At 40.9% G+C, this 18,523-nt stretch overlaps 1 protein-coding gene across 2 annotated transcripts; it reads right to left on the minus strand.

The window, feature by feature from the left end:
• Nucleotides 1-1,592: 1,592 nt before the first annotated feature.
• On the minus strand, nucleotides 1,593-17,976 carry fez1 (fasciculation and elongation protein zeta 1 (zygin I)). 2 transcript variants are annotated; one of them, XM_044222045.1, is made up of 10 exons: nucleotides 17,678-17,976; nucleotides 14,228-14,582; nucleotides 10,819-10,906; nucleotides 8,938-9,024; nucleotides 7,996-8,161; nucleotides 5,348-5,661; nucleotides 4,284-4,364; nucleotides 3,106-3,181; nucleotides 2,946-3,011; nucleotides 1,593-2,605 (listed from the first exon to the last, which is right to left on the minus strand). In XM_044222045.1, the coding sequence occupies exons 2-10, from the start codon at nucleotides 14,551-14,553 to the stop codon at nucleotides 2,589-2,591; spliced, it is 1,221 nt and encodes a 406-aa protein (XP_044077980.1). In that variant the 5' UTR covers nucleotides 14,554-14,582; nucleotides 17,678-17,976; the 3' UTR covers nucleotides 1,593-2,588. The 2 variants fall into 2 exon arrangements, with proteins under 2 accessions (XP_044077980.1, XP_044077981.1); XM_044222046.1 differs by lacking the exon at nucleotides 17,678-17,976 and adding an exon at nucleotides 11,309-11,529 and having other exon boundaries at nucleotides 14,228-14,367.
• Nucleotides 17,977-18,523: the final 547 nt, after the last annotated feature.

The following is an 18,523-nucleotide window of genomic DNA, read 5'->3' on the forward strand; positions in this document are numbered from 1 at the left end:
AGGATACTATTTGTTGCACATTCCCAGAGCTCAGCTGAGATTTAAAGTCAACCACCAGAGGGCAGCAAATGGACTCTATGTGGGAAAGACCTGAGAAGTGGTAAAGGAAGAATCAGAGCCAAATGTGGCAAAGTGCCAGACAAGAGTGAGGTAAATCTGACAGTTTAACATTTTTAAATCAAAATAACTTGTTGGAAATAAAACAAGAATGCAAGGTTTGCCCTCACAAGCAACAATTCCATGCACATTATTTTTATATATATTCATAAACTGTGATTTTCCAACGTTGTGCATTTAGGCTAGTTGTTCGGCACCGTGCTCAATAAAGGAGATGTATAAAAATGTAAACTGATGACCTTGGTCAGTGTTTTTATTATCTACTCATACTCACTGACAATAATGGACACGTGGACATTTCATGCTCGAAACCTGAACCTGATCGAGTGAATCTGGTCTTTTCCTGCTGAGGACAGTGAGCTTCAGAGCAGTGACAGCGAGGGAGAATGGACCCACCAATCAGGTTTGAGAGGCAGTTGTGAAGGTTTCATCACACCAGAGCCAACACACAGAAACCTCTCAGTCTGGCTCCTTATAGAATTAGATATTCCTGAAACCAAGAATGACCCATATTTGCAATTTGACAAACAGCATTTTGAGAAGTGTAGGATGTAAGTGAGTAATCTGAGATATTAACATGTAGCTATATTATATTTTTTGCACAGGCTGACTACAGAAAATATGATGCTCATCTCTGTTTCACGACCAAACGCAACTGCTTCCTGAGGTTCCACATGAAGGAGTGTTTTGCTTATAGTTCCCTCACTGTGATGTTCAGGCTTCACTGTGCAGAATGATGTATGTGCAGAGTTTGACACTAGAAGCCTGATTTCATATTCATGTGTTGAAGGGGGAAAGTTTCTCTGTGTTTACCTTAACTCTGTTTAACACCTGATGTTCCAGCAGCATTTTGTGACATCACAACTAGTTTGGAAGCCAATCATGGTCCAGTATGCAACTTACACAAGTGTGATGTGGAAACTTGAAGCCTCCACTGCGCATACACTGAGAGCGGACTTTTCAGTGAAGGAGGAGACCTCTTGTGTCCAGCAGCTTTTGTAATGAACCATATATGCATTCTGGATTTTTCAGTGATGGGGGGGCAAATGTATTTTTAGGAATTTTTAATTAGGTAATTAAACTTTTTTGTGTTAAAAACCACATCCGACACAAATAATTATTCAAAAGGGAGTCTTTCTATATGTCTTAAAACATGCCTGTAGTAGATCTTTGATTATATTTGAAGAAAATACTGAATTACTAATCAAGAGACCATCTATATGTTAAAATACAACCTTTCTAATGCATATGTTGTTTCTTTTCGCCTAAAAATTGTTCTACAGAAATCACATTTTTTTGGTGTTTTTCTACTCATACGGCACATTGTTGCCCTGAGACAATGACAAATGTGTGTATGGGTGAGGGTGATGAATTCAATTTTGTGATGAGTTAACCTTGCCCACACCTCCACAGTTTATCAGCATTGATCCTGTTACCTGCTGAATTCAAAAGGGAAAGACAGAAAGAAGCAACTGTTAGGGTAGAATGTTTATTAGAATTTGCGATCAGCGATGTAACATTCACCTACATGGTGCAAAGTCATAAATATGCTAATATGCAAATATGCACGCCTTTATTGAAATGAGCTCATCTCATCGGGGGATGATATATCTCCACGTGGCTGAACAGGGTGGAATGCACGGAAGCCTGTCACTCTGATGACACAGTAAATAAAAGTAGAAAATCAGCAACAGAGTTTATATCAAATATTTAGATACAAATTAAAAGAAATTTCAAAAAAGTCAGAAGAACACTGGATATTCAGATAGTGATGCAAAAAGAAAAAGAAAAAAAGCTTTGTAATGCACTGCACCCGTAATAGTCATGTGTTTCTTTTCATTCACATGGAACTACAGTACTAAGTTGGCAGAAAAAGGTGCATGGCTTTTGTATTTCATCTGAAACAATACAGGGAGATGATCACTTGTGGATGCAGTATGGCATTTCATTTATTTTACAGTATAGTCCTTATGAATCAAAGAATAAAACAATCTACAGAACCCAGTGGTTAAGAGGTCAGTTTATGTTAAGCGTCAACACTTGGCAACATTGAAATTCTGTTAGAGGAAACAAAGTAAAAAAGAAACTGTAAAGTAAAGAAATCAAGGAAGAGAAAGCAATGATAAAGTTGTATCCCTGGACCAAAGTGGTGTTGTGATATTTAGTAGCATGTCATGCTCCATTAGTGAAGTCCATTAAATGTGGGATTGGCTGTCCCACTTGTTTAACAATTCAGATGGCGGCCATTTTGGGTCTGGCCTGAGCTTAATGTGCAGGAAGGGAGAAGGTGAGCTCAGCAAAAGGCAGTAGTCATAGTTGAGGTGAATACAATAATGTCGATGGTGAGGATCCATGGTTGATAATGGTAAAAGAGGAGAGGTCATGCAGCTTGGGCCAGAGGCGAGGAGGGTCGGAAAAGCCCTCGGGGGAAGAATTCTCTGTCACACTGTGGCCCCTGGCCTGGCGGTGCTTTAGGTAGGACACAAGACTAGAGAGGAACAACAGGGGATAATAATGTTAAGTCTCTACGGAATAAGATATAATGAAGTTACTTTAATGTAGTGATTCTTGTAGCAAAATGAGGAAGTTCAATTTCGCAATAACTGAATTTACTAAACAATATTCAGATCAAAGAACATGCTATAATCTTCACTGTTGTGACTGTGTTTGTTTAATTCTCTTGTCTTCCCCTGTACTGTATGTTAAGCTATACAAGTCAGTAGAAGAATAGGGTTTTGTTCAGTTCACCAAAAGCACTTAAACCCATTTGGTTGTTGAAACTTTATAAAACACTGACTTTTCATTCAAACTTGTGTCGTTGTGTTTACCTTTCAATATGTAGTCAGTTAGCAGTGTAGGCACCTTCTCACTGTCCTCCTTCATGGCATAAAGAACTGGGTAGAAGAAATTAAAATTGTACCAACTCAACAAGCCAGTAATTATTATTTGCCTTTGATACAAATGTTCTCGGTTGGCCAGCCTACTTACTATTTGTGAGCATCTGCAGGTCGTCAATGGATGGAGGGATGCCTTTCTTCTCATATGGAATAACTGTGTTTAGATACTGAAAACAGAGTCGAGGTTCTGAGGGTTTAATACCTAACTGCGATATGTAACATTCAAGCTAACATGTAATGATCAGATATTTGTATGTGCTAGCTAAGCTGAGGCAGCTTTCTCTCACTGCTGTTGACACATCATTTAACCTGAGAACTTAATATTTTGGGAAATACACGTATTCGCTTTCCTGCCAAGAGTTAGATGAAAAGATTGATACCACTCTCATACCAAGCTGTCTGTTCATTATGAAGCCGGAACCAGGAGATGGTTAGCTTAGCTTAAAGACTGGAAACAGGGGGAAACATAGCTGGATCTGTCCATTATCATCTCTCTTCTGAGAGAGGTTAGCTTAGCTAACCAGCAGCTGGTTGGAGCTTCATGTGCAGTGTACAGACACGAGAGTGCTATCAATCCTCTCAGCTAACTCTTGGCAATAAAGCAAGTAAGTGTATTTCCCAAAATGTTGAACCATCCCTTTAAAAGTCAATGGACTGTCAGTCTGTACACATTGCAAACAATTAAGCCTTTAACACTGAGAGGTTAAAAGCACAATCCGTGATCTCAATGTAAACACAAGGGTAACCCCAACACCAAAGTTCACTCCCAAACTTATTGACAGATATTTTAATACACTACCTACTATACTATATATTACTCAGAACTGTTTTCTAATGCTGTAAAAAGGTTTGTTTACATCCAGCAATGCTTTTAAAAACTGGAGCAAAACAGACCTACATTTTCAACTATGATCAGCTGAGAAACACAAAATGCTGAATTCATTTCTTGCAGTGTACCATGGCATACTGCTTCCACTATCAACAGCGATCAAATTACATAGAGTAGGCTGATCATCCCTGTGTATGACCTCAATTGTGCAAAGGACTGAGGCAGAGGCGGAACTATGCAGCCAGGGCCCATGACCTAGAAGCGTGTGGACGTTGTTTTTTTCATCATATCATATGCAGTGACTGCTGGGAAATACTGCGGTCCAATGTCTATCGTCTATTTCACCATGTGACAGTTATGTTTGCGTTTGACCAGCAAGATTTCTAGCTAAGCAGAGCTATGTCACACCTTTTTTTAAAATATTTGACCTTTGACCTTACCTGTTTCTCATTCCCTGTGCTTCCAAATGTCTGTCTGATGCCTGTCTGCAGGATGTTAGACAGTCCCTCCATGCTGAAACGCTGCAGGACACACACACCAAACACACACACACACACATACAGACGATTATTACAAGCTACTCATCATCAGTTCCTTGATCAAACTGTATTTTTTTTTGATAAAGTACAACACAGACTTTTCAGCATCTCACACAAACCATGACATCATGGAGAAATACGATTAGCTTTATTGTTTATATTGCATCTGCATCATTAAGCCATCTGTACATTCATACTACTTCAGTAATGCAGCCTCAGGTACCCAGCAGTCACCAGATAAAAACACTGCTGCTGCATTGCATGGAAGGAAAAATCAATTAGGCTGTTTCTCTGTTACTGGACAGGGGTAGACTGGACTGGACTGTTACTGTATGCAGATGACGGGTCACTTCCACTTTAGGATCTTTCCTGGAAGATACTTTAGAGGCTAATGGACCTGGGATCCATTATGCTAACAGGCAGGGGGAAGGAGGAGGGAGAGCTGTAAGGCACTGTGGCTTCACCTTTCTCTCATTTATACTGGAAGGATTAAACATGAAAGTTTCACATTTATAGGAAAACCCAATGGAGGCTAAATATATGTTGGGCCAGATTTACTTCAGATGTGATACATTCTTGAATTGGAACTTGACCATCAGGATAATCATAAGAGACTGCAGCTAAACCTTTCTTTATTTTGTTAAGACATAAGCTACAGTATAAGTGTGTGTTTGGCTGTATTTACCTCTGTATTAACATCCATATCAGCACCATCTCCATCTGTGCATTCAGCGCTGAATACACACAGGTATGCGGTCGCAAACCGCAGCGCACATTTGTGCAGAACTATTTTCTTTGTAAATCTGGCCCATTGTGACTTAATTAACTGCGGCGTAGATACATGATGAATGCACGCACACACACACACACACACACACACACACACACACACACACACTCATATAATGTACTTAAAGGTGTGTGAAGCACACAAGGCCACCCCCCTCCCCCTCCCTGCTTCTCACCTTGACAGGCATACTCCCTGTCTTCTCTGTGTGGCCCATGGAGCCTGTATTCCCTCCGTTCACAGATGCCGTCCCTCCCCCCTGCAGGCTCAGGGCCTTGTCCCGGCGTCTGCGTTTGCTACTGTCTCGTTGCTCCTTCTGCCTGTTCTGCACCTCCATCAGAGCCGTGATGAACGTGTTCTTCACCTCTTTCTCAAACTCCAGCTCCTCACGCCGAGCTAGCTGGCTGACCAGCTCCTCTGAGTACTCGCGGATGGCGGCCTCCACCCGGTGCAACAGCTCGACCAGTGCTGAGCTGGGCATCAGGCTCAGGCCTGCAGAACAGATGAAGGGGGAGAGAGGGACAGTTGGTTTCATTTTGTGTAAAAGTATCGTTTCTTACCCCTAGGTTCAGACAGAATGCTGAAACATATACAGACTGTGTGAATATGAGCACAATCAGTGGAGCTAAAAGTTACTATTTTACTGTTTGAGCAAAAGAGCAAAAGTTAATCAGACTCAAGCAGGACTCAACAAACTCAAAAACTGTCCCGAATCGAACTTTATTGTAACACTATTTGGTTTCTGTGACACTGTGGCAATATCATTCATTCATTCAAGATGTTAACAACTGATCCCTTATGGCTTTTTCACATTGTCAGTGGTGGTTCCAAACTCCTTGTTGCTTGTGACCCTTTAAGAGAAAGCAGCATCTTTGTCATGTATGTACATGAATTGTATGCAGTTCAATCACAGTGATTTTCCCTTTGCAGATTGTTTCATTTGAATGATTTTTAGAGGCCTGGAGAGGTACAAGTATACAGTGTTTCATAAGGAAAAGACAAAGATTAGAGAAAAAGTTCATCATCATTTTATGTAGCCAAATGTAGTTTTTTCTTGTTTCTCCAATAATCATCTCACAACCCCTTCGATTCATCTTGTGACCCCTTGGAGGAGCCCAGACCCCAGAACCACAGACATTATGTAATGATGACAATTTTGCAGATTTTTTTTCCCATATAATTAAACTCATGTCAGTTAAGTTCTTTCCAAATCTGAACTTGTATCATTATTATCAATTTACAATTCATAAACAGAACAGAGTATACAATATACAGACAATCTAATCCTACAGTCTTTATTACTGCCCTACAGTGTTGATGATTTATGAGTCTATCCAGCTGCTTATCAGACAAAATTAAATAAATAAATAAATTAAGCCTGTTGTGTGTTACAATGAGAACTACATATTTGTAATCAGCAACATTTTTTATTTGTTGCATTTTTATTCATCTCTTGTCCTTTCCCTCTGAAAATTTCCCCATAGCTCATTTGATCTTATATTCAGTTCAATTCAGTTCAATTTTATTTATATAGCGCCAATTCATAGCAGAAGTTATCTCATTGCATTTTTCCTATAGAGCAGGTCTACACCGAACTCTTTATAATATTATTTACAGAAACCCAACAAATCCCACCATGAGCAAGCATTTGGCGACAGTGGCAAGAAAAAACTTCCTTTAAGGGGAAAAAACCTTGGACCGAACCAGACTCAATGGTGGGCGGCCATCCGCCGCTGTCGTCAAGTATGTAAGCAATTTCTATAGCACCTTTCAAAACCAGAGGCACAACGTGCGTCACAGGTGCACAACAAGAATTTCAGGGAATGGTTAAACATAGAGAAAGAAGCCAAAAAAACCAAACCAAACAAACATAAAACCATTGGAGTAAAAGCTAAAACCCACCTGTATAAGCCACAGTTACGTACTTAAAATGTGGATTAAAAACAAACGCTAACAGTGATGGTACACACCAAAAAATTGGACAAATCAATTTATTTACACAGCTGTGTGAGCCAAAAGATGCTCTGCTTCACACGTGTTCAGCTCCCATTCCCACAGTGGTCAGGACAAATGAATGCGACTGACAGAGGAACCACATGGCTCTCCAATATGTTCACAATGGGGTGCCTTATGGCAGAGAACACCTTGTCCTCTTGAACTCTACCTATGGACTGAAATGACTAATCTAACCATGTGGATTACTAAATCAAAATCTGTCACGTGGGGGCGTCCTGGTGACTCGGTTGGCTGAAGTGAACATGACTACTGACGCATATCTCTCCAGTCTCTACCCAAAAATAAGATGTGAAGAGTGAATATGAGAGTAAACAACTTGTTAAATAAGATGGATATACAGTATATTGCAGTTGGTGCATGTTTGTCTGTGACAAACCTTGACGCCTTGTCCATGCACTTATCATTACTGGCCTCCATGTTGGATCTTCTATAAATAGGGATGATGATATTTTTCATGTCCAGCCGATGGCAAGGGCTCATTTGAGGGGAGTCTCACCCTTGGTATTTTAATGGTGTTTAGCGACATGCTTCAAGGAGAAATATTAATTGTAACCTAAAGGGTAGTGCCATTATGAAGACTGATCACCCTGATGGCAAACTAAGCAGTTTCTTTGGTCAGAAAAGATTTACTTTTACATAAGCAAGTCTACGAGGAGCAATGTTTTGACAGGAATGTAGCCTGTTGACTTCCCAGACCAGCTGAGAAAATCCTGAACAGGAGCAGTGAACAAATTACTCTTAACAACTGCTCCCCGTGTGTCTGTTAGGAAGTTGCATTTATTAATAAAACAGTAACATGGAGTATTTTACCTTCATAGGAGCAGTTGTTGTTGGAGGCCTGTGACAGCTGCCTGATCTCCTCCAGCAGGGAGGGGTTGGTCCTGGAGGAGCAATGGCTGCTCTCCTCTTCATCCTCCTCCTCAGTTTCGCCAGGATCCGGAGAGTTCTCCATCATTTCGACTATCTCCTCAATGACCTTGAAGAGAGAGAGAGAGAGAGAGAGAGAGAGAGAGAGAGAGAGAGAGAGAGAGAGAGAGAGAGAGAGACGGGTGGATGGACAGGAAAGAGATTAGGAGGCAGGGCCAAGTACACACACATCCATAACTGTCCATTTGTCAGTAGAGTGTGGCCACTAACATGCCAAAAGCCTCCTTTATAAGTGTACATACTTAAATCCATTATTGATGTCTGCACAGGCTACAGCAGTTTACTGCAGAGACAGACTTGGATTTCAGCAGGCGTCTGTCTAAACTCCTGTAGCAGCAGGGTTTTATCTGGCATGATAAAGAGCCTCTCCCAAAACACTATGCATGCAAAAGAAGACTGCGCAAACACATCATTTGGAACTTCAAAGGTAATACATACACACATATCCACATTGTTAATCCATGTAAACATTACCTGGGTGGAAGACAATGAGCTATCTAAATGGGAATACCTCATCTAGCAATGCAAAAGTTATCTCTGGGGTTCCACAGGGCCTGTTCTTGGTCCTGTACTGTTTTCAGTCTCATTCTGTTATGCTGAATGTAGGGGTGGTCTCTGATTCTGACTTGAGTTTCTTCAGTCATTTTTGCAATATTACAAACTCAGGAGCATTGCACTGCCCAGGCACCATTGAGGGCCGTTCTGAGATGAGTCTCATGTTACACCCTGCTTTTTTTTTCTCAGTATCAAAAACAGGACACAGACAAACTGCTGTTTGATCTTAAACACACACACACACACACACACACACACACACACACACACCTGATCGGCTGTGATGAGCGGCTCTTCATTCAGACAACTGGCATTGTCATTCTTCTCATTCATCTCCTCTTCTTCTTTTTCGTGTATCTGCAGAATGTGAGACGAAACATGAGAACCAAATAACAAACAAATGGCTTCTACAGTACGTCTTACTAAGAAAAGGAGGCTAACGAGTCAAAAACTGCCACCTGCATTGAAATAATAAACTAAATCCACAATACGTTTCCAGAAGAACTCGATCAGTGTTTGGGAAAGAGAGGTCATTCTGCTCTCATTTGAAAGACTCATGCTGAAATATTTGAAAGGTTACATGATTTTGTATCACTTTTTTAAAAAAAACGTTTTACTATTCCATTTGTAAAAGTGTTTTAATAGCTTATACCGTATTTATTGGCAATATTTGACTTTTATACAGTTTTGATAGTGAAGTTCGTTGTAACGTGAAGAAATCCCTGACACTGGCTCTAGGGATGGCAATGTTGGTCTGTCTGTCCAGACTGATTTTGTACAGACATTCATGGTTCCCAGACGATGTAGCCTAATGACTTTGGTAAATGCCTGGCAATTTCTCTAGCGCCACCATGAGGTTGGCCTTTGTGGTCTTGTGTGAAATGTCTCATCAGGTACCGGATGGATTGCCATGAAATTTGGTTCAGACATTGGTAACATTGTCATTGTGGGCATGATAGCATGCTGGTGTTAGCAATTAGCTCAAAGCATTGCTGTGCCAAAGTACAGCCACACAGAGCTGCTAGTGTGGCTGTTGACTCTTATTTGAATATCCGCAGGGCTTGTCTCTACTGCTATAATACTCAGGCAGTTCATGAAAGATTTGCCATTTGACAGGAATGTAGCTGGAAAATCCATGTCACACGGCAAGCAGATGTATTTTGTGGTTCTGGTACTTTTAACGTAGAAAGCATACCAACAACTCGACTGAAGGCAGATCTAGCTGAATATCAGCACCATGGTGCATTTTCACAACAACCCTCTCCCTCTGGGGTGACCAGCCCAAACATGGCCTAGACTGCTAAGTGCCTGCAGTTGTATGTGACAGCCAATTAAGAGAGGGGAGGAAGAGGGAGACCTCTGCTGAATGGCAGACCAGTCAAGGTTGGTCAAGCATGGCCTCAAGTGTCAGCATGAGATTAAGAAAGAAAGAAAGAATAAACCAGTTAGCTACTCAGTTTAGCACCAAAATGAAAAATAATGAGACACTGCACTGATACTTTTACAGATATCTTAAACCATAAAAACAGAATCATATATTCCTATATAAACTAGTGGGACAGACATTAATCAACATTTATTCAACCATTTGTAGCCAGTAGATAGACTGATAAGTACTACATATCCCTCTTTATCTGCAAAAAAGAAGGGAAATATGGGAGAAGTGACTGTGAGAGCAATTTTCTGGGGTTGTGAGCATGTTTTCTGGGTCAGGCCTCTTAGCAGATTTAATAAAACTCTGCTCATTTGAGCATAAAATGGGTAAATAAAGATTACAATAGATCGCAGAATTCATGATTAACGCTTCTGACACATAGCTTCATACCACCCACATAATACCACACTGTACAGGATGTTGATTCAAATAACATTCATATGGTTTTGTAGCAATGGTACTAAGCTACTCTTAAAGACATGGGAAGTAAATGTAAACCAAATACAAGATAATAAAGTCAGAACAGGAATAGGGAAGTAAATTTAAATAAGAAAGATATTTTAAAACATGTTACCTTTGTCAGCTAAAGAAAATCATGTTTACTATACATGTAGTCAAGGGTTATAGAAACTCAATTCAATTCATCTTTCCAAAATCAAAAAGCAAATTACATTTTCCAGATCTAAACCAATAGAAAGATGTGGAGTGACATGTACCTCCTGGTCAGAAAGATTGCCGTTGAGTCCCTCTGAATTGGGGTTGTCCCAGGTGGAGATGTAGTTGTCAGTTAGAGCATCCCACACACTGCAAAACAACACAGAGACACATGCATGCACACATGTAAGCAAGGGCCACTTTTATACCACAAAAATATCAATAACAAGCATCAAAACACTAATTTTGGCCTTAGCTCTAAAGGCTGTCTACTGTTTTAAGCTGGGGTATCCACACACGTGTTACATGTGGTTAGACAGTTATATAACAGCAATAAACTACAGTTTGGAGTTGTTTTAGCTCCCTGGTTACAAGGCAGTCTACACAGCCCTGTCTTCAGCAGCCTGCAACTCAGTCAATATTTATATGTGGCAAGTCAGTGATGGTGGTCAATGCTGGAGGCTGCAGAGGAACAATGCACAACAGAAAAAAAACACAGCTTACTACTCAGCAAAAGGTATCCTTATCAGAGGTTTAGATAAAGCTTCTCACATCATTGTGCCAGTGGTCTCTGACTGCAACCCGGTGGAAGTCTGTCTGAGGAGGAATGGCATAAAACTGGGAGAGAAGTCTCCTTTGTGTTTTTTCCTCCTCCACTCAGAGGTTGGCTCAGACCTGCGGCCCCGCTCCCAGTGGCACTGCCCACACCCGGACACACAGTGGACACCATTCAGCTCACAGCTTACCTCACCAGCCATGCCTGTATGCCTTGGCTGCATGCACAAGCACATAAACAGGGTCAAAGTTTCAGTACACTTGATCCTAAAATGAAAACTAAGCGATAAAAAGTGTTGTCATGGACTAGAATGCAAATAAAATGGAATATAATATGGAAAATAAATGTTCCCCATCAGAGAATTAATTTTGTGCTAAGAATTTTGAAATATTTTCCTGAAAGTGAAATAAACTAGACAACACCATTGTGTTTTAATTTTTTCTTTTTTATGAAACAGTGCAATAAAAATAAACTTGAACTGCTGGTGAGTTTTTTCAAGCATAATACCCAGTTTACGCTGGTCAAGGATATACCAACTGAAATTAATACACAGAAAAAGAATTTGTTTGTAATAAACAATCACAGTAGCTAACACATACAAAATAGCTGCTCTAATCCTCTATCATTACATCTTGAAGACAAAAAATACCATCTCTAATAAAATAGTGAGCTAGAATTGAACTGAACTTTATAGCAATAGTTTGATAGTTTGAGTATGCCAAGAGATGGATGAGAAGATTGATACCATTCTTGTGTCTGTAAGCTTAATGTGAAGCTACAGCCAGCAGCCAGTTAGCTTAGCTTAGCATAAAGACTGGAAATAGGGAAACAGCTAGCTTAGCTCTGTCCAAAGGTAAAAACATCTGCTTACCAGCACCTGTAAGGCTCACTGTATCTTGTCTGTTTACTCCATACAGAAAGTGAAGTGTAAAAATGAAAGGTTGTGGTTTTACAGGGGGTTGTGCAAGAGTGTTTGTACAAAGGTACAAAGGCAGGCTAGCTGTTCCCCCTGTTTCCAGTCTTTATGCCAAGCTAAGCTAACAGGCTGCTGGCTGTAGCTTCGTACACTGTGTAAAGGACAATAATGAAATTGGTCTTCTTATCTAACTAAGTCTATTTCCCCAAATGTCAAACTTTTCCCTTTCCTTTAAATTAATCTGAACACTTTAAATGAAATAAAACTCACCTCATTAAAATTAAAAAAAAAAAATCTAATCAGTAATAACCACAGTGGAAACCACAACGACACATGAACAGCACATAGTGCATGCATAACACAAGGACGCGGTTTGGTCGTCTGGCCAGCAGGAACTGGAACTCCATGTTACAAAGCTGTTCTGCTGTGTTTGTTGGCCTGCAGACACTGAATTGAAATCATTCTGTTTGATATTCTACATCTCCATCAGCTTGTCGGACTCGCAGATTTATATCTGCGTTTATAATCAGGCAACTGCAGGGATTAGGCCAAACTGTGCGACAGACAGTTTTCAACCAAAGAGCAGATTTACATCGTTGACGATTATTTCTGTGGGTCTGTAAGACTCTCCGGATTTAAATGAGTCACTTTAAGTCCGACTACACTCTTCACTGAAAAGAGATATTTCTCCTACATGCCATAACGCAACATAAGGTGCTCAGTGTTACGAACAGAATCGTGCACTAAGAGTATTCTGTGTTTGACACTAAGGTGAATAAATATCTAGTGAACGAGACTCACTTGATTTAAAATCACAGCACGGAATGTTACTTGCAATAACTGTTATGAAAAGAGGAACAATGAGACAAAATGGGACGGTTGTTATGTTTGACCAGCGTATAGCTCTACTGGTTTCCTTATCTGTGCCACAACAAATCAGTGTATGGCATTCGGCTTGTGTCTTGGTCATAACATGCAGATTAGTGTAGTACTGTAGAACTCACATCCACCCACGGCCCTGTGTTGTGTGCTCAATAATCAGTCAAAGCTCTATTCAGCGATACAGAGTCATTTTTAACAGCAATTTAATATTTGTTTGAAAAATCATTTCCATCTCTCCTGTTACACCTACAGTCTGACTATTTTTAGCACAATTCGTATGTGAGGACGTGTGTGTTTCCGCCTCAGAGCCTGCTAGCAAAAAGAGGAGGATCTGGCAGTCAGCTGGTGGAGAGACAGACCAACAGAGCCAAAGCTAACTGAGGCGTACAACAATGCACATTGAATAATTCAGCACGCGGCCCGACTGTGGAGCTGAGGGTGGGGTCATGCTGCTGATTGACCGGTGTAGAAATATTTTGGCTTTTGTCATGTGTGACGTGCTGCGCTGCTGAGCCACTGTTCTGGCCTTGTTGTGAATGGCAGTAATGGCAGCATAATAAGTAAGCTGGTGTGTAATATAAAGGGCTGGAGGAAGAGGTTTTGTTTTATGTGTGCTGAGAGTCTGGCATTTTATGCTGTCACTATATTTGTGGTAATTTCTATCATTTTATTATGTTCCTGATGGCAGAGCAGGGTGCATCACACAGCCCACTGATTTAGGCATTTTGCTGAAAAGTTCAAATAGTCCAATAGAAATACAGTAAACACAAGTTATCTGTAGTCTGCAGAGCAATGGAGCTAAAGAGCTAAAAAATCTAAAATCATCTTTTTGTATGTTAACATTGTTGTCAGATGCTGTTTGGAATGTCAAGTTATTTCTATTATTTTAACCCAAAAATACTGATGCAGATGCTTTTTGATGAACTATAAGTGCCAGTCCTGGTATGCCCCTTAGAAGACTCAACTGTATCAGACCCATTAAAACCTCTATTGTGTACATCGCAGGCTTGATATTAACTGATGAATGCCATAAGGCTGAAAGCCCCAGAAAATTTCCACTAAGTAGATCTTGTGCTTTGAACACTTTGTAAAACTATATGTGACTGTGGTCACTCACTCTTCGTCCTGCAGCCTCTCCTCATCCTCCTGGTTGTGTGACTGGTTGCGTATGGGCGCCAGACCCTCCGTCTTGGTGTTGTAATTGTGGAAGCAGACATTGAGCTTCTCGTCAAACTCGTTGACCAGGTCCTCCATCGACTTAAAGCTCATCATCTCAGAGAAGTTCTCCAGCTCAGAGAAGTCCTCACGGGTGATGGAGGCCAGAGGGACGGTGGTGGTGGTGGAGTAAGAGGAGTGGTTTAGCACTGGGTGGTCCAGCTCATCCATGCGGCAGGGCCGTAGGTCCTCAAACTCCTCATCCAAACACACAAGAGGGGCTTCCATGGTGTCCCCTGTCTGTTAATCTGTGAGCCCTGCACAAACAGAGTGGTGGTGATATAGTGTTTAATGCATTGAGTTTGCTAAATCAGCACGGCTTGTAAAACAGATTTTTTAAGTTTCATCAGCATTCCTTTAATGAGGCAAGGCCACTGCTGCAGCAAATGTGTTTAAATGGAAAGACCAGATCAGACAAAGCATCTGCCCCATCTGTTAGATCTACCAATATCCCAGAAGGATTTATCTGGCGTCTCCTAACTCATGTCTGCCTCACCTCATGTGGAATGGCACCATGTTGTCTAGACAAAGAAAAGATAGAGGTAGATGTGCCAGAAGGGGACCAGGTCCCAAAGGGAACCAACCAGTTGGCTTTACTGGTAAACCACAGTTAATTAAGTACCTCTACTGGGAATTAACTGATGACTGATTCAGGGACATGAAATTATAGGAACATTTGTCAAAGTACACAATAGATTATATTAGTAAGGCTATTTTTTGTGCTGGCCAAGGGTTCTTCTTTAAGGGTGTTGTTGTTAAATACATATGGGTGTAAAAATGTATCCTTCACTAAATTGTGTCAGATGATTATAATGGTGGATGGATACATTTCTACAGCACATCACCCCACACAGCACTTCTGGGACAGACTTCAGAAAAGTACTTCAAAATATATTTGGAAAGGTAAGAAACCTAAATGTAGCAACTTACAAAGAGTCAAGGAATCAGGAGGCCTGGGAGCTGCAAATTTCAAGTCGCATGTTTGGTCTTTTATTTTAATTTGAATGCATCCCCTGTGCATTTGCTTAAGCTTGTCAAATAAGGCGCACCATAAAGTTAAACCTTGGTGATTACAAGATGTGGTATATTCAAATGTTCCCTTCAAGCTAAATTTGGTGCAATTTACTATCAGTTTGTTCACAGAAAGATATGAAGTCCCTACAAAGACATGATTCTCAGTTCCTTCTGTTCAATAATTCTAGTTAATTAACTGGTGGAAAGCCTCTTTCCCACAGTGGAGGGAAGAAAGAGTTCATACGGTCTCAGATATGAGGTGACCTCTATAAAAATGATTTTGATTTGCCAGGTCCTTCTTTGTTCTTCGCTGTGCACATGTGCCACGGCAGATTCAATTACCAGTGCAAACTGTATATATATATTTCTTGCTGAACTTTTCTTACAAACAATTAACACTTGGGAACGTTTGGGACGAGGACTTATTTACTACAATTTAAAACTTCAATTAACTGAAACAGTTTGAAAAAACATTAGCCTTTCTTCCAGAGACACAGACCATCAACTGGCGCATTATAAATATGTTCACAGAGCACATTCTACTCCTGATTTTCTACCAAATGAAATTGTTGGCATCTCCATAGTGTGAGTTGTGCTCCAGTGGCTCTACTGGGACATATTATCACATGGTTTGGGAATGTCTCTTGTTTTTTTTGGGACGTGTTAACCATGTGCACATCAAATATTATAAGTAAGAGTATTCCTTGTTTCGAAACTGCCCTACCCCTAAGTGATGATTCTTTGCTTAAGGTTTTGATACGTAGTTCAGCTTCCTTGTAGAATTGAACAAATTCACAGAAATTGAATACACAGTAAGCAGCTCACAGTAACTGTAGAAAATGCTGATGGTCAGTTTTACTTGACTGTATAAAATAATGTCCTGAAACACTTCCTTTGAGCTCAAAATGGCGGGGCCATCAGTAATTCTAAATTATTTCATAAAACAGAAGAAATGAAAGAGTGTAAACCTGCAAAAAGAAGCAGCATTCATTCTCCTGCAGCCAGACATTGAAGAGAAGTTGTGCCTCAGTCAGGTTGACGCAGAGTAATTACAGTAGTGAGGCCTATATTTCCTCCTTTTCTGGACCGTGGCCTGGCGTAAGAGGGTGAGCACAGAGGAGTCCATTTAAAAACAAGCTTGTGCAAGCCTCTTCCTCCTCATCACACCACTCAGCAAAGTGCTGCTCTGTCAACATCCGGATATTGTTTTTCAGGATCTCATCTTCTCTCTGTACTGGTGTGTCGTTTGTTTGTGTTTATTTTAATTGCATCTGCTTCGTCTTTGGCTTAACACTTATTTCTAATGACTCCATGTTGAATAAATCCTCGCAGCAGAGAAATTAATCATCCCCTTTATGTGACAGTGACTGACAACTTGCGTCTTTCAGTAGATCCAATTAAGGTCATTTGGTCTACTTAAAGGAACTTGGACATAGAAAATTAGTAGCTGACTCTAACCTTGCCACAGGGACTCTTCGCAGGGAGCACTGATGCACTGTTGCTTGACAATTTGGCAGGGTGAAAAATCACAAATTCAATTTCCTAATAGCACTTTCCAGTCATGCTGTAGCCTTTCTGTTTACTGCTGGGTTAGATGGGCGAAATGGACGTGGAAAACTCTGGAATATTGTTCCAGCAAAAGGAAGCTATGAAATCTCAGCATCCACATTAGAGCTGAGAGCAGTATAGATGGTGTGGAGGTGTTTGAGATGTGCAGGTATTGAATGTCTGCATAGTGTGTGTTGAGGATGTGTGTCAGCCTTTTTTGTATGTGACCTTCACAGAGAGTGGTGGTGGTCTCAGGTGTGTCTCCCTGCTCCACAAGCATGCAGGTATGAAAAGAGCCAATCACAAGAGCTAATCAGAGGTCATTTAATCCAATGGAGCCTTTTCACTCAGCCCATTTCACTGTGGGAGTGATGATCTCAACTACACGATTGAACACCAATTTCATTGCAGATTTTTAAAGCATTTTTTTCTAATTTGTGACTCCATGCAGGAATGTAACCATATTTGTATTAATATAAATACCTGTTAAATCATTCTGATTTTGTCCCACGTAAATATAACTGAATTGGATTCCCCTTCAAATCCATTTTCAGGCGGCCATAGCAAAAATGGAAATCAAGCAAATGCATGTCATCAGCTCATCAGAGGGAGAAAAAAGAGGAGAGTGGGGGAGGGAGAGAAGAGCAGCGAGGAGAGAGGAAGGAGAGATGGAGGAAACCATGGTTACAAGGCAAGAATGGTGGAAAGAGGATGCACAGCGAGGAACCCCGGAAAGGTCAGGACTGGAAGAATGAACAGCAGGATGACAGGCACAGGAGGAAGACAGTACCTGCAGTAGATGTGCCGCTGTTGTTATGGCTTGGTGTGTAGGCAGGATCTTCTCGGACAAGGAATCTGTGCCTAAGCCTCCCTCCGCTGAAAACCTACCGATGAGCAGCAGCAGCAGTTACATTCATTCCAGGGTGAAAGAGAGAAAAAATCAGGGAGGTAAAGATGGCAGCGTGGTCTGAGCTTTGGTCTGTATCCCTTCCCTCACCCGTTAGCCCACAGCCACCCTTATCTGTCCTCCCACAACCCGTTGTTTTCCAATCAATAGGCAGCCAGCCCAGCTCACACAGAGCCTGCGCACTGCCAGGCCTCTGACGATATCAGCCACCCCCCCCCTTCTTCCCTCACCATCCTCTCTTTCTGCCTTTGTCCCTGCCTCCTCCCTCCCTCCCTCCCTCTCTCTTCCTGCACACATTAATTCCCCAAAATTCATGAGGAGAGAAGGAGGAGGGGGAGCAGGAGATTTAAGACTCGCTGTGAACACTGAGTGACATGAAAACTAAATCAACTTTTACATTTGAAATCAAGCTTGTATTTGCTTCCAAAGTCAATGTCGTGCTTTTTTTTTTTTTTTTTTACAAAAAGAGCATAAAAAACGGAAACAAATGGGAGAAAAATGAAACCATATTTACAGTAAGAGGAAAAGCTTTGTGAGCTGAGGGGAGAGCAGTCTTACACAAACTCATCGAAAGTCCCTAACCTTAATGTAATACATGGGATAATCTCTTGGGAGGAAATATTCATTTTTTCATTTTGATTTTTCATACCACACTGATAAAGTAGGCGGATATACATCAAGCCAAACATACAGAATTGAAAGGAGTGCAGCATACAACACGATGCTAAG

The sequence above is a fragment of the Siniperca chuatsi genome, linkage group LG14 (assembly GCF_020085105.1).
Source record: "Siniperca chuatsi isolate FFG_IHB_CAS linkage group LG14, ASM2008510v1, whole genome shotgun sequence".
Lineage (NCBI taxonomy): Eukaryota > Metazoa > Chordata > Actinopteri > Centrarchiformes > Sinipercidae > Siniperca > Siniperca chuatsi.